Consider the following 16,676-nt stretch of genomic DNA (forward strand, 5'->3'; position numbering starts at 1 on the left):
ATTATTCTTTATTCCAGCATATGGTACAGGCATTTTGATGGGATTGTCTCTGTAAGACAGAGCTTTAAGTAAAAGTTACTGTGAGTCATACCATCACAGTACAAGTTTGGGCTGATTTTCTACTTCACTTAAGTCGAAGGGTAAGTCCAATCATACCTGACTAAAAGCTAGAAGTCCATGGTTACCTGAACTTGACTGGTCTTTACCTTCAGTGGAATAATGGAATTACTGCTCCAGTCCAGACCAAACACTTCACTCTCTTTTCCGCGTATGAGTGGATCTCAGTATCCCTGTACCCTGTGAGCCCCCGCCATTTCATCAAATCCTCCCATAATCCGGCTCTCCCAAGGATGGCTAAATCCTTTCAGAGCTCAGAGTTTCAGGGACCAAAAATGGTACTAGAACAAGGATTGTTTTTGCATTTTGATTTATTGTTCTGTGTGACAAGTTGTTGGTCATGGAGTATTGTCATAGGTTGCAATGGTCCCATGAACACATGCATAAATACTTTGCCAATTTTCTGGTTCACAGCATAGTCTGTAACTGCTAAAGATTTGGGCGAATGCTGTAATAGGTTACACTATGATTCTAGCCACAACAGGTAAGATCACTATGTTGTAATATGCTTTAACATAAGACTAACATCTATTTCCCATGCTGCCCAGTCCGCTACCCTATCCTCCCTCTCCTGTATATGATGCAGTTCTTGCTGTATCACCTGCTGCCCTCCTTCCTGTGTGTCTTGCCTGGACCCAATCACATTCAAGCTACTGCGATGAGCAGGTTATCATGGCTGCTCAGCTGGGGGCAGCATCAGCCAAATCACTTGGCTAATACTGTGGCAATGAAGACTGTTTCATCCAATCATGTGGCAGCTGACCAAGTCTTCAGGAACATCACCAGCCTGCCTCATTTACATATTAATTTTGCTGTGTGGTACATTTTGATGTAGTTTGATGCTGCCTTGTGGTTTGGTTCAGGAATGTGTGTGGGCCCGAGGGTGAGGCTGTCCCATCTGTAGCTCAGCCTGGTTTCTAACTAGTTATGTTTCCTTTCCTCTCCCAAATCTCTTTTGGTTCCTGGAAGCAGCACAGAGACATCTCATCTCCAGTAGAGAGTGCCGTGTCCAAGAACTCACTGTATACCAGGACCACCACCACCAGCTACATTGAAGGGGAGAGTCCCCACCTGCCTAGAGAGCTGGATCACTCGCTGGGAATTGCACGAGAGGAGGTGCCCTCCCAAAAATGTTCTTTTCATCCTATAAACCAGAAATACTTTGATTCAAGTCTCACACTTAACGGGTTGTTCACCATCCACAGATCGTGTCAAAGGAGAAAGAAGTGCTGGAGTGGCAAAGGAAGTATGAAGAGAGTCGACAGGAAGTGGTGGAGATGAGGTAATAATAATAATAATAATAGATTTTATTTGTAAAGCACTTTTCATTGTTAAAAGCAATCTCAAGGTGCTAAGAAGGTAAGGTAAGGTCAAGGTAAGAAGCAGTAGCTTTGGGTTGTCATCACTCCACCGTAGACTGTATATAAGAAGTGGACATATTCACCAGTTGGTTTGTGGACTACCATTTTGAAGCCTCAAGTTTGGCATCTTGGCTGTTGCCATCTTGTTTTTTTGTAGTCAGAAGTGACCATATTTGGATGAAAGAATGGAGCTATGTCGTCAGCTAGAGCTAGTAAGCTAGGTTGGTTAGTAAAGCGCTTTAATGAACAGCCAACTCCTTAAAGAGTACAACAGACTGCTGAAGGAGACAATTTTAGGTGACCAAATTGTGACCATTAACTTTCATGAGCTAAAAATACACTGTCACACCTAGATCCACATGCAGCAACCTCCAGGTCTGAAAAATGCAGTCAATGTGGAAGTGCCTTAAATTATTCTTTTTAATGGCCACTAGGGGGCAACTCCACTGGCTGCAATAAGAAGTTAATTTCTATGAAAGTCAATAGAAAAATCCCCAACTTCTCACTTGATTTATTTCCACAGTAAAACATAGTAAAATAAATTAATTTTACTCTAAATGGGACCATAATTTACAAAACTACCACCATGCTGTATTGAAAAATAATTTTGACTTGCCAGACCATAAACTAATTAGGACAATCTTATAAAGGCCATTAGAAATGTTTTGGGCATTGGCTTCACTTTTGAGTCCACTTCTTTTTACAGTCTATGCTTACATCATAGTGTGGTCCCACCCATACACTACAGGATGGTTTTAACACCTTCCTGTGTTTCTGTTGAAAGGTACTGTGTCATCATGCTTAGTGTCTTGTTTTCCGACTCCGCCCATCACCTGTTAATTGGTTTATCTTACTTTAAGTGTAAAAAGCCATGGTTAACTGCAGAGAGGAGAGCCAGTTAAAGAAGTCCACCTGACGGGTTGGACACACTAGAGCGTGTGTTTTTATTTTGTGGCCCATATAAACAGGTTAGAGCCATCAGCATATATTGGCTGTTTGTCAGTTGCGACACATCTAGATATTTGGGGTCCTCCCTATTTTCTCACCTTGATGCATGTGGTTTTCAGCCAAAATACACAGTGAAATCATGATTGATAATCATGTTGACATCATACATGTGATGTCTATATGTGTAGAATATGTCAGATATTAAAGGAAATATTTTGAAGTGTACACTTCCTGTTTGTGTTTCAAAATTAAAGCCCTGTGGCATATCTGTGGCGGTCCACAGAATCTCTTCATTTGCCAACAGAAAGCCTTTTTTAATGAAATATTGGAAACACCGGACCTCGTTATGGAAAATACAAAGAGTTGCACAGCTCCATAAATAAAACAGCTCCTAAATAATTAGGACCGACTTTTAATTGCTGAAATATGTCATGATACGTTCTATTATTTATAAAAATTATCAAAGTCAAACTCCATAGATTATGTTGAAACATGTGTAAATTATTCATGGAAAATTGTGTTGCCGGGGTAGGGCTTTATGTGTCATTTTGATTTTACACCACCAACTGGCTGACAAAGGCTCAAAACTGTGATTAGCTACACTCATATTTACATTTAGGGAGATATAGCTATGCCCAACAGATATGGATCCATGGTGATAGTCATTTGCGATACTGAGACCTTGTTCAGCAGGTGGTGGGTGTGGGTCCAGGTGGCCACAGCTCAGTTAATGTGAATAAGACACAGCTTACTTAATTTGACTGATTGGGCTCAGGATAAGGAGGGGCTAAGAGGCTAATGGGAAGGCATGGCTAATCAATCCTCTTACCTCTGGCAACCTGCTTTCCCAAAACAAGGCTTCCTATTGGGCCCTGCTGCTTCTTGGCTTGGAGTGTGGGGGAACGTCCAGCAGCAAGACTGGCATGTAAACTAGACACACAGTGCAGATAAATAAAAGATACAAAGCTAAGAATAGTTTGGGCCACTTAAAACCATTTCATTACAAAATAATCCTATTATCTAAAGTTTTAAGATGGATAACAGATTATGTGTGTGAGTTGTCTACCTAAATTCTAAGAAAATATCTCAAAATAGCATTTTCTTTCAGCTACAGATGTTTCCAGCATATGAACACAATATAAAAGATAGCACCAAAAGCACAATCAGAAGTGCCAGCTGTCTGACTTATATCCACCCAGTTCCAGCTATTCGTTGCCATTTAAACATCTCGCTAACAAACCATTGTTGGCATTTTGGCTGTCACTATCTTGGTTTTCTGGAACCACAAGTGATCATATTTGGAAGAAAATTGAGTGGAGCTTACTAAGTTACCAGCTAAAAATAGTTTCAGCTAGCTCGCCTTAGTAATATATTGCCAACGAGTTTCTTTTAATTCAACCAAACGCTGAACAAGATATTGTTAGGCAACTTTAATGAACTGAAAACACACTCTAAAAGTATTTAAAAAATTGTTCCGTGGTTGTGACTTGTCTTATCACAAGGTAGCCATGCCCTAAAGTATTCTTAAATAAATAAGATTTGAAACTTCCAATTGAAACCCTGAACGGATTAAGAAAATGTTTTCTGAGGTCATGAATCAAGTTCGAGGTAGGCTTATTTTCTCATAGACCCTGAATGATCAGACTTCTTTTTGCAACAAGTGGAGTTGCCCCCTGCTGTACATTTCAAAGAATGCAGATTTAAGGATTTAATAAACAGATGTGTTAAGGTGTGTAAACAAAACCTGTATTTAGAGACAGTTGTCGTACTGATATACTGATGATCTACAATTTCTCATCCACAGGAGGATTGTTGCTGAGTACGAGAAAACGATTGCACAGATGATAGGTGAGTTCAATGTTAGATACAGTTTTCATTTTTTACAGCACCAAACATTGGTCCCAGGTTATTGGACCCTCTATCATTTCACGTGACCTTTATTTCAAACCAATTACTTTTTTCCCCAACCTCTGCCACTATTTTTTGCTGCACTTTTGCGAACTAAGCAAAATATACTGTATTTGTCTGCCCTATTTAATTACCACTGATTTCAGAGAGTTAAGTTGTTTTTTTAATCCTCTGACACGAGCTAGCTTTGCTATGTGCTTGCTTTCATGTTTGATTGATATTAAATGGATCCGGATGTCATTTGAGGGGGAGGCCCTCCCTCACCTTTTGCCCACGTGTGTCCAGCTTCACTGGACTCATAAAATCTCGCTGCAGGTCCACTCTCCATTATTCCTGCTCTCACCTACATCTACTTCGCCACCTGAAGATTTAATTTTCGCTGCTGTCTAATTCCATCTCTTACTCTCATTCATTCAAGCACCGTCACAAAAAGCAATGATCTTTCTCTGCTCGTGTCTTAACACTCGGCTCTCTCACGTGTCCTGCCCTCACAGCTTGACTTAACACAGTCCCTTCTTTTCTGTTCTGCTCCCATCTTTGCTCCCTTTACTATTTGATAACCCTGACAGGCATGCCAGGTGAGTAACACGGAATTGTCCTTCAGTTGTGTGTGTCAGCTCACATCTCTCCACCCGTCCGTCAGAGAGGGGAGCAGATGTGCTCACTTCCTTCATCTCATCCAGTGACTTTTGTTTGTCCATTTTGTTGCGTTTCATCCTCTATGTTGAGACACTGTATTTTTTGAGTGTACAGTTTATCTACCACATTGTACAAACCTCATACACACACATCTGCACTCTGCTTCTGTACTGCAGATGGTGTGAAGTAATTCATACAGACTTAGGGAGTTAAGCAGGCTGGTCATATAATCTTGTGACAGAAAAGGAAAGGAAAAGCCTGAAGGGGGAGGGTGAAATACTGTGTAATCTTTTTATTTAACCGAAGGGTCAAGAAGCCACTCAAAGCAAAATATATATGGTTTTACAGGTCTCTTAGATGTTCCCATTGTTAAGTGTTTTTGTTTGCATGCTGCAGAAATACTCATATAGAGTAGTGTAAAATGCTGTTGAATCATACTAACCCACAAATTCATTTTGATATATTGCAAAAAATGAAGTGTTTGTTTGTACCTATGTGTGTGTTAGTATGTGTAACACTATTCAGTAACTGATGGTCTGATCTACAGTATATTTGTGTGTGTCCATCAGAGGATGACCAGAAAGAGAAGTCTCTCTCACACCATACCATCCAGCAGCTGATCATGGAGAAGGACCAGGCCTTGGCCGACCTCAACTCCGTGGAAAAGTCTCTTGCCGACCTCTTCCGACGTTACGAGAAGATGAAAGAAGTCCTGGAGGGCTTCCGCAAGGTGACTAACACACAGATTATTCAAAACTAATGAGTGTTTTCAGCATGACCGGCCTTGTGAGTCATCTAAAATTTAGCTTGACTTGCTTATGGCAAGTAATTAAAATGTTTCTCACTCTGTTCAGAATGAAGACGTTCTGAAGAAATGCGCTCAGGAGTATCTGTCCAGGGTCCGCAAGGAGGAACAACGCTATCAAGCCCTAAAGATTCATGCAGAGGAGAAACTGGACAAGTGAGTGTCGTTTTTTTGAGGTTATATCAACATGACACACTAACGACACAAAAACTGTTATCAGCGGTTCCTATCGATCGCTGTTTTTTTAACCTGTGGTCCTTCTTAATTTTAAGGGGTATAAGGCAACTTAAAAAAGAAAAAGTACAGTTGGCATATTTCTCAGCATTTCATTTATTTCTGAGAAGAAAATAAAATAAAATTATGTGTATAGTATATAGTATATAGTCATAGTGTTATATTATTATATTAATTATTAGGTTATGTTTAAAGTTTGGATTATTATTCAAGATATGGACTAAAAAACTCTCAACTCTCAAGTTACCTGAACACAAACTTGTCCTGCATTAGAAAAGTATGCAGTTAAAATTAACAAGTTCCAGGAAGAACAAAAAAAAAGTAAAAAAATAAATAAATAAAAATGCCTATTAAAACCCCTCATCATTCACTTTTATTGATAATCGGGGATTGTGGGCACTGGATTTTTAGGGGGAGATAGCAGGTCAACAATAAATACCAGCACTGTGTCAAGTTGTTGTGGTTACTGCATTCACTGGCTGAGTTAAATGTCAGGTTGCAATTTTCACAAGACTTCCCAGGCTTATGGGGGTTACATTGTATTACTTGTGTGTTTCCAGGGCCAATTCAGACATAGCTCAGGTGCGGGCCAAGGCCAAGCAGGAGCAGGCCGCCCACCAGGCCAGTCTGAGGAAGGAGCAGATGAAGGTGGACTCTCTGGAGCGAACTTTGGAGCAAAAGGTCAGTGAGAATTCCTGGAGTGTAGGTCAAAAATACATCTGGACGAGTATATAAATTGCCATTTTAACATTTGTTTTGCAGAACAAAGAGATCGAGGAGTTGACAAAGATCTGTGACGAGCTGATCGCCAAGATGGGGAAGAGTTAGCGACCACACCATCCCCAGGCCAAAGCTCACAGAGAAGAGGAGTGGTTGTGGAAAAAACCACTTCGAAATTGAAGATGATCAGTAATATCTACCACACTTCCACGGACTGATGGACATTTAGGCCAAAATGGTCTTGGGGTTAAATTTCCTACTGACATTGTGTATACAGGATCCACAGGAATGGCTTCCTCCTTATCATTCTGTACATTTTTGATGTGTCAGTGTATCGTACTGTATCAGGGGTCAGATTTTAGAAAATGTATCATATCACTGATGAGTGCGTCTGTGCGTGTGAATGTGTGTATGGTAATGAGAAAGCGAGAGCATTGTTTGTGGGTTAAATTATCTAAAATGATGTTGCCATGACAGCCACTGAGGGAGAAGACTGTTTACCCGTTCCTGTTGTTGTTTCCTCCTGATTCAAGAGAAAGATAGACTTTGAAAAAGAGTACCAGAAATTTAGATTCCTTCATAAAATGTTGATACACCACTAAGAGAACACAAACTATCACAATAGCTTACTGCATGTGGGAAACAAAAGAAAGGAGAACTTATAATGTTTAATGTTTGTATATATTGTAGGAAATTCCAAGTATGAAAATAAACTCCAATGCATTTTTGATAGTTATTCTGTCATCCTCGGCCTGCTTCCCTCATGTAACCTTGTAGATATTTGTCATACTTGTCACAGCTTTCTCAATGAAATTGTGCGACTATTTTTTGGGATTTTATTTTGATATAAAGCAAACTAATCGTGACCTTATTCAGTTGTGACAAGGAGTAATTTAATTTTGGATGGATATGTCCTAGTTCTGTCATGGTTGTTGTGTCACACTGAGGAATAACTTTTTCTGCACAGCTGCTGTACAGCATCTGCTTACAAAGTGCAATAAAAGATGGCAATACAGCACAATGACGACTGAATGTTTCCTTGTGAGTTCAGCTGACCTGGCATGATAAATCAGGATGCGATTGCAATTATTTGATATTGTGATGCATTGATCAATTATAGATGTTAGTTTGTTTTTCCTCTTACTTTAAATCAGTGATTTTGCAGTTGCCAGGGGGTAAATTTAGCATAGTAATGCCACAATAACCAATAAATTACCACCTCAATAACTTACCACACAGGACATGCCTTACATCAAAGTGATGCGATTATTGAATCGAAAAGAATACATGGGTAAAATTCAAGCTTCTCCCAGTCTAAGTGGCAGCAGTATGAATGAAAAACATGCAGACTAGGTCTAAACATCAACTATTCCAGGATCACACTGTCCTGTTTGAAAAGAATAGTATACCGCTTGTGTAGAGTGAAATAATATAGAGCGTAAATAACATACAGTTTTTGTTGTCTTTCTTTCTTTTTTTTTTTTTTGGAAGATCTACCTGAGCTCCTATAATAATTTTAGTAGGTTATAAAAATTTATTTTTTTAAAACTATATTCCACCAGACTAAATCATTTTCTGTTGTCTGCAGTGCTTTAAAATCAATTGTCAATCAATTGTTGCTAATCACCCAGTAAAAGAGGAAAATAGTATTTTTATAGCAGTATATAAAGTACATTATAGTATATTATAGAGGTTTAAATAAAATGTAATCAGAATCAATGCTGTTGCTAACCATTGACATATTACAGACTGTGGTAAGACAAAAATAAATCCCCATAGCATTTAGTATACAGAATACAGAAGTGTTTTTTTGACTTTTTTTTTTTTTTTTTTCACAATATGAACCCTTTATTTCTATGAATATTTGGTAGTTTTGAGCAGGATTAATGTTGGTTTAAGGATTAAACTTCTTAAACCAACTGAAAAAAATACTAATATATAATTGTATGGCAGTTTTTGTCCTCTAATTTAACAAAAGGGATAAAGGGTTAAGGCTATTCTGTAGCATGTCTATTCTGCAGCAACAAACAACATGCCTGACAAGACAACAAGCATCTCCTGGCAAATTAACTCGGCACGGAAGAAACTAAATAAACACCTGGAGATCAGTTTCGTGCTGCAGGAGGGTGAAATAAGGACTGGACCAGGCTGGGACACGGACAAAGAAAGGGAAGAGCCTGACTCAGGATGGGTGTGGCTAGAGCCCAGTGGTGAGGTGAGAAGTACAGTACAAAACTTAGTTTGTGTCTTTTGTCCATTCAGGCAGAAGAGAAGCTGTGGTCCCAGTGGAGGGGCAGCTAATCTCCTGGTCAGTGCAGGAGAGGATATTAGCTCATCTAATAGTTCAGATTTAGCTCAGGGAGCTTTAGGAGCAAACAACCTGCTTTTCATTGTGTGATCAGGACGACTGAAGACCACCAGCGCCATGAGAGCTGTCCACTACTGTCCGCTGCTCCTGGTTTCTCTCGTCTTGCTAGCAACTAACAGTAAGGCCTTTTAAAAATAATCTTTACTCCATCATATGCCCTCCTCTAGGTCCCTGCCCTACCCTCTGTCTGCCCACCTGTCATCTGAACTTGGTTGGTGTCTCCCTTCAGGTACTCCTCTCCCTTGTCACTTGTGAATTTCCAAGAATAGTTTGCATTTGTTTGTTTCTGTCTCTTCCTGAGGGCAGGAACCTGCTGTTTGAATATCTGCCCAAAATAGCTTTGCTCTCAGACATCAGGACACGAGATGCTGGATATAACAACACAACAGTTATCTGTATTTTTTCATAAAAAATGCCTTGCATGTTTTATCAAAAAGAAAAACCCCAATTACACCCACTAATGGCACTTATATTATGTCAGCTTTGCTAATTGCTGTTAATTTCTTTGGTAATTCAGCTGAGTTTTGCCTTCCTTCAGTGTGTCATCCTCCTCTGCAACCAGCATGCAATCCCAGCAGCTAATCTCTTAATAGGCCTGGAGGCTAATACTTGTAGCATGTGTGTAGAGCGGCTGTGCTGTGGGGATAGATTGGGGTCAACTGCAAACAGCAGGGGGCATTTACATGTCATGTCAACATGCAGAGGGGGGCACAAGAAGCAAAGAAATGAGACCAACGGCTCAAATTCGCACAAGAAATGTTGGTTTGCTGCTGTGGTGAACACTGACACACTTTGTGTGATCAACGTTCTGGTCCATCCATCATAACTGAACACAAGCTTGGTGTTACAGGAGGTTATTTTGATGGCCAAGACAAGAGAGATGTGCTGCTACAAAGAATATTTGAGGCTTTCGTGATTCCTATAAGTCCAGCTCGGTTTGATCCTCTTAGGAAGACGCATTAAAGGATGTTTCTGAAGGGCCATTTTAGAATTTAGGAGACGGATGTGGGTTTTCAAAAGGAAGCGTTAAAGTGATATTTCAAAGGTCAGCTAGTTCTCAAATAAGCGCTCCTTCCTCTGGAGAGCTTTAGGAAGACATTTAAGTGTTTTATGTGCTGAAGTGGGCCCCTGAAGCTTTAGCTGAAGGTTAGAAAATGTGTTTTTAAATCTCTGTGCACTTGTTTAATTCTTTGCTTGATTTAGGGAAGACTTGTGTGAAGGAAGTGATTAATTAGAGCTCTTTCTCTTAACTTTACTCTCTCTGTGCATGTGGGACAATGTCACACATCAGAGTCACCCAGAAGTGAATTTACCATGCCTCTGTGTACACACTCATCAAACGCATGGATTCTGTGTTGATTAAGGGTAAAAATATCCACAGTCAAGGCACTTGTAGACACTGCATGATTGTGACGAACAATGGACCGCAATTTATGATAAATGGGACTGAGCTAGTCTGAGTGGGCTATAGTATAATACTGTCTTTACCATGCCAAAGCAGCTGCAGCTGGCTGTCTTTAGAACCACTTGTACCAGTGTCTACATGTCTAAATATGACTTTTTAAAGGGCAGACTTGGCAGCAGTGACATTAGCAGCATTAAGTAGCCTATTTGTGCTTTTTTTTTTTTAGATGTTTAGCAAAAAATCAGACATTAGCATCACAAACAGGTTCTATTAACTGAGGCCATAACATCAGTTCAGTCTAAGAATAACACAGAGCTGCCATTTAAAAACAAGGTGCGGTATTTCCCTCTAAATGTACTCCAGCAGCAATCTAGTCTAGTTTAATAATTTTTCTATATGACTTCCGTGCCATTAACTTGCTGTTATACAAATTTTATGAGCTCATTTTTCTAGTGTGATGAGATCTTTGATGCTATATATTTCTATACACACCAAGACAAAAATATACTTTAATGGTGTGTTCACATCAGATGCAATGCACATTTTTGCACTGGGTTATTACATAGAAAGTTAATGCAAATATGCATTATTTGCATCACTTAGAATCTCCTACGTAGCATCGCTCTGATCGTTCCGAACTCCATTCAGAAAACAAGTATTTTATTTTTTGTTCGCTTGTCTTGTTGCAGACAGACCTGACAAAGCCTGAATTGAAACTTTTTACGAATCAGCATCATGATGTTGTTATTTCGGCATACTTTTGATCAGTTTTTTTTTGTTTGTAATTAAACAGCTTAATCGGTTTATTTAGGGTTCATAGTGCTATAATAGTGCTGAAGGTGTTTGTTCTTCCACAACAAGTGCAAGGCAGCAATAGTGGTAAATTGGGCCATGGTTGAGAAATAGCAGTGTTTACTGATGGGTGTCGTGAAAAAACAAACACAATTAACCGAAGGTGAAAAGTCACTTCAACATGCCATGAGGTTGTGACTGTACCACCTAAGTAAGCATGCACTGTAGTTGCATTTCTTCTCTGTTTCCATCAGGTGAAGCTCTACGATGTTATACCTGCATGGGCTCCAATAACGAAGACTGCAACCGGCAAGGCTCCAAATCTTGTCCCAGCTACTCAGATGCTTGCGCTGCAGTGGTGGGCCATGACAGTGAGTCCAACAGTGACAGTGTAGTAGCCTTTCCTTTTCTTGTTCTCTTTCAACCAACAACAAAGAAACGACTCTATTTGTATTTGTAAGTGAGGATGTGTTTGTTTAATGGAAGACAGGCTGCTGTCTGGAGACACATCCCAGTCAGCAGGGGGTCCGAGGCTTTTAAGAAAATGAAGAGCTTTGGTGCTTCTCCTCGATCAATATCCTTAATGAGGACACCATGTGTTTGTGGCACACAGACAGTTTCTCTTCACAAAATTGACTTAACTCAAAGGCCACATGGAGGACTTTGCTCTTTTAACACAAGAGGAGCATTTAGTCAAAATGTTCATCTTCCATTTTCACTGTAGATTTAAAGAAATAAAAACTCCAATATCTATAAATCAGCATTAAAAAACTAGCAACCTGAGAGGAGCAACTTACTTATTATAAAGATGAACATATTCAGCATTTAGAAATTGGCTAAATCAACTTAACCTGAGAAAAACATGCAGGCATAAATGTCCACAAGTGTACTATTAAGTTCCATAATATGAAAATTGCCATATCTTAAAGATTTCAATTATCAAAGTAATCCTTGACAGTGGAACTATAATCTTACAAATGTAATCTGGATTGATAATAGCTACTCATTTTATGTAATCTGGTTGCTAATATCTGTTACTACCCACACCTGTACCAGCAGTTTTAATATAATTTAGTAGATATTTGAATCTGATGTTAGGTGAATAGTGTACATTGAACACCCACAGACAAAGATCAAAAATAAAAAACAAATCTAAAGCTTTACAGCTCAGCTACAGCCACAGGAAGTTCATAATGTACATCGGATGGTCTGTGTGAAACAGCTGCTACACCACTGTAACTGCCTTCTATTTCCGTCTCTTTTGTCAGGCGGGGTGATGAAGTCGTGCTCCTACAAGTCATTCTGTAGTCAGGCCAACAGCCAGGGCTACAGAGCACCAGGTGTCAGAGTTCACTGCTGCTACAGTGATAACTGCAATGTGACGAGCCTCGCCTCCCGGCTGCCAGGACTCAGCTACCTGCTGCTGTTTCTGCCTCTGCTGTTCCACTGCTTCTTCAAGTAGACATACTGCTCAACAATCTGCAACACAAATGCCAACTTCTGCTGTTCTCATATGCTCCAGAAATGCCAAATAACCCTAGCATAATCCTCCATTTCATGCTGTTCTACCATTCCACTGTGTTTAGATTCACCAATACTTTACATCAAGGAGTTACTGTACATAGAAGAGCTTGAGGTGCCAGGTGTGACTGGATTATACACACCATGATGGACTGAATCCATTAAGCTGTACTCAAGTAGATGCGTTTTTCAATGGATTTCACTAAGCCAATAACTAGAGGATCCTAAGGGAAGTGCTGGAATAACAGGCAGTGATAATTTCTTATTTGCTTCCTAAATTAAAGAGGAGAGGATGCTGTTCATCAGTTTCTCCACTCTTGCTTAGTTCTGAGCACACAGTGTGTGAAACTACAGGATAATAAGCACTTTGACTTCTTACTAATCACATTTATAAGTAACGTTTTACTGCATCTGGCTTGTTTTTTACCTGCATACCTATACGCACAAGTATCTGGCTCGTGTTGCAGCAGATGTTCCTGTGGCTAAATATGGCACTAAGAGTTCAATCAGCAGGCGTGCTGTTACATCATTAGCCCTCTACCTGTCAATCACACATCTGACGAGCCGTGAGAGATATTTTGGAAGTCGGAAAGAAAACACTTCTCACACACTACAAATCCACATAAGCCTTTTATATGCCCGAGGACAGCTGTGTTACACCGATGAGTTTAATCCACTGCGTTTGAAGTCACTTAAAGAGTTTAAAAACAGAACCTGAGCACGCCTCGCTTGAGGATTGCCTATAATTAGAGGCGACTGTATATATTGTATAGAAAATTAAATAAATTAATACATTTTTGCTGCCATTTTTTCTTGTTAGGAAATTTTGCAATTTCAAAGACCATGTTTGTGACCATGATAACCTGCTGCTGCTGGTGTCTTTATATATTTTTTAGCCTGCTATCCTTAAAATAACCTCTTCATGCAACAAAATTGCATTTTGTCAAGGGAAATGTATTTTCTCCTGGATTAAATTTGTTTTTGAGATATCATGAATGCATTTCTAATCAAAGTCCGTATAACGCTGCATAGAAAGGATATCAGGGTGGTGGAAACAAACAAATGGGACTTTCACCCTGTGGGACAGCTGTTTGTGTCCTGCGTGAACCTTAAACTCAACTCTGCCTTATATCAACTTATGACTGTAAATTAACTAAAATAACAATAATAATAATAATGTACTTTTTTTTTTTTTAAACCCAAATCATGTTTTACTAACCAAGAAGTTTTATTTCAATTTAAAACATTAACCACATGCTTAAGATGCCACTGCAAACTGTGAGAAAGTATATTTCCCTCCAAACATAGTTGAGAATGCCATTTGTTGTGTTGGAACATAATTTGTGAGGAGACAGGGTTGACGTTTTTAGTCCTAAAATGTATTTAAATAATGCAAAAGTTTGGAGTTTCAGTACAGTGTATTTTATTATGTCCTAGCAACCTGCATACTCAAATCTTTTGAAGATTATTTTAACCTATTTTCTATTCGATTGTCATTATATATGCAAATCTATTCTAGAATGAATCTAAAGAAATAAGGATGACCACCCTTTCTCCACTGTAAGGAAATGCTATACCACTGAATGGCACAAAGAGCTAATACAGGATGTACAGACCATGATAAATGTGTTGATATTCATAATTCAGTGTAAATAAAACCAATGTAAAAGTCTCTTTATTACTGCCTCTGTATATTTTATCGTTTCTGTCAACCAAGTGAACTGTCCTTTGTGTGACATTATTTCACATCTTTTTTTTCTTTAGCTGTGTGAGCTGCATGGTGATGATGATTGGTTCAGCTGAAAAATATCTCTACAACTATTGAATGGATTTCCATCAATTGTGGTAAAGGCATTCATTGGTCCCAAGAAGATGAATTCCTCTTTGCGTTTATTCTCTTAATGTATGTCACACAGTAGTAGAGACAGGGGAAAAAACTAATTAGACAGAGGTGTAACGAAATATAGGCCTACGGACAGATGTTATGATTAGAAGGTGATACAGATTTTTAAAAAAATGTCAGTGGGAGTACTGTAGCCTACATGTTTGTGTGCATGCATGAAAGTGTGTTGTATATTCATATGCCAAACTGCAACAATGGCTGCAACTAAAAATATTTACTCTCATTACCATAACAATTGATGTGCTTGTGGGCTCCTTTTTTTGCATAATTAAATATTAGTAATTTACCTTTACTTAGACTAAAGACTAAGTCACATATTGTCACACTGTTAAAATAATCGCCTAAGTCATTTTTTGTCAAAATTGTTTTTTATTTTGCTTGAATCATCTCCTCATGACGCCAGCCACCTAAGGTAAAATCACCTACATTCTCAGTTGATCAGATCATGTGATTTTAACCCTTTAAAATTATCACTTCTTTGACAATTTGCCACATTCATAGGCATCAGATAAGAACCCAGCAAAGAAGAGCTAGAGGGAGATGTGTGTTTTATTGTTGACACTAATATTGGTAACACTTTACTCTAAAGTGTCTACATAAGAGTGACATGAGCGTGTCATAAACATGACATGGGATGTGTCATGAATATTAATGACACTTTGAAGTAACATTAATGCTCATGATACTTGTCATGTCATGTTTCTGACAGGCTTGTGTGACTGTAGACACCTTCAAAATAAAGTGTTACCATATCTTGCTTAGCCTAAGTCACAAAGGCATGTTCAAAAAATTGCCTAAGTAATTTATTTCTCTTAAGTTACATAATTCACACACAGTGTTATTACTATGCCAACAGCCATCCTTTGTTACATATCTTTTTTGAGTGAAATGATCAATAAATGTCATATGTTACACTTATGGTGAAGTTTTTTGTGTTTCCTGCAAAACTTGAAAAATTAGTTAGCCGATTATTTTAACAGGGTGACGATATAAAATCATGACAGATTAAATAAAAACTCACCGGAAGTCACGTGACGCATTTTGTTTACACCATTTTATTTATTCATTTCTGTTTTTACTGACACTTATAATGCCACGAGTCACGAGTCTTGAAGACGTTACACGACTGCAGTGTCCGGACAGTTACCTGGTCAACTTTCCTCACCCTGACGTCACTCTGGTCCGGAGAGTGTTTAAATAGCCTCCAACAACCTGGAACAGTGTTAATGGACAAAGTCTGCTTTCATGAATAATTTCCATCTTTGGAGTTTACCGGCTGAAAATGTTCGTCGTCACTGGAAAGGTAAGTGTCGCTTCAGTGAATAAATCACGTCAGTCAGGTGTATGAGGACTTACTGTTGTTTGTTCCAGTTCAAATGAAATTCGTTGTGTGCTGCTGTTCATATTATAAGTTGTGTAAAAGTGCACTGTGCAGACCCTCATTTGCTTTATTACGTTTGTGGCTGCAACTGCTGTGGAGTTTATATTGTTTATATACATCTCTGTTGTGTGCCTGAATGGTGTTTTATTCTGCTGCTGATACTATTTCATGTTGTTTAATTTGTGTGGTTTATTATTTCTTGTTGCACACCCTGTGGTGTCCATGCACTATGCGATTATTGTCAGTCATTTTGGTTTAATTGCTTGAGTTTTGTCTCTTTTCTGCTTAATTCTAGAGAGGCTACACAGAGGAAGGTGCTTGTATGATTTATAATCAGCTGCGTGCTTTGGCTGCAAAGTGACTAATGCTCTGTGGTGTGATGTGTTCATGTTAATGCTCTGTGCTTTTGTAGCCTTAATTTTATATGTAAACTAGGCTACATACAATATATTTTCAATGCCCCCATATAAACAATTATAGTATGGATTTAGGGGTGTAAATCCTGACAGTACAGGCAGTGTGGTTGCACATGGGCATGTGTGGTGAGGGGGCCCACATGGAGAATGGGCCCTTG

At 39.0% G+C, this 16,676-nt stretch overlaps 2 protein-coding genes across 2 annotated transcripts in view; both read left to right on the plus strand.

Moving 5' to 3' along the window:
- Positions 1 to 7,753, plus strand: part of tacc2 (transforming, acidic coiled-coil containing protein 2) — a 43,192-nt gene extending 35,439 nt beyond the window's left edge. The window contains exons 13-19 of the mRNA XM_059358867.1: positions 1,090 to 1,233; positions 1,323 to 1,399; positions 4,231 to 4,274; positions 5,543 to 5,703; positions 5,828 to 5,934; positions 6,573 to 6,693; positions 6,775 to 7,753. Of these exons, the coding sequence (XP_059214850.1) occupies positions 1,090 to 1,233; positions 1,323 to 1,399; positions 4,231 to 4,274; positions 5,543 to 5,703; positions 5,828 to 5,934; positions 6,573 to 6,693; positions 6,775 to 6,840 (720 nt within the window). The 3' untranslated portion in view covers positions 6,841 to 7,753. The remainder of the gene's footprint in view (positions 1 to 1,089; positions 1,234 to 1,322; positions 1,400 to 4,230; positions 4,275 to 5,542; positions 5,704 to 5,827; positions 5,935 to 6,572; positions 6,694 to 6,774) is intronic.
- Positions 7,754 to 8,823: 1,070 nt separating this feature from the next.
- Positions 8,824 to 14,490, plus strand: ly6pge (lymphocyte antigen 6 family member pge). The gene is made up of 3 exons (XM_059359502.1): positions 8,824 to 9,218; positions 11,552 to 11,668; positions 12,566 to 14,490. The coding sequence occupies exons 1-3, from the start codon at positions 9,158 to 9,160 to the stop codon at positions 12,757 to 12,759; spliced, it is 372 nt and encodes a 123-aa protein (XP_059215485.1). The 5' UTR covers positions 8,824 to 9,157; the 3' UTR covers positions 12,760 to 14,490.
- Positions 14,491 to 16,676: the final 2,186 nt, after the last annotated feature.

Source organism: Centropristis striata, chromosome 20, assembly GCF_030273125.1.
Source record: "Centropristis striata isolate RG_2023a ecotype Rhode Island chromosome 20, C.striata_1.0, whole genome shotgun sequence".
Lineage (NCBI taxonomy): Eukaryota > Metazoa > Chordata > Actinopteri > Perciformes > Serranidae > Centropristis > Centropristis striata.

Bases quoted from the DNA above. Each gene is read 5' to 3' on its own strand.
- ly6pge (XM_059359502.1), top strand. From the start codon at position 9,158: ATGAGAGCTGTCCACTACTGTCCGCTGCTCCTGGTTTCTCTCGTCTTG. The intron at 9,219-11,551 runs GTAAGGCCTTTT...TGTTTCCATCAG, and splicing joins CGTCTTGCTAGCAACTAACA to GTGAAGCTCTACGATGTTAT. The intron at 11,669-12,565 runs GTGAGTCCAACA...CTCTTTTGTCAG, and splicing joins TGCAGTGGTGGGCCATGACA to GCGGGGTGATGAAGTCGTGC.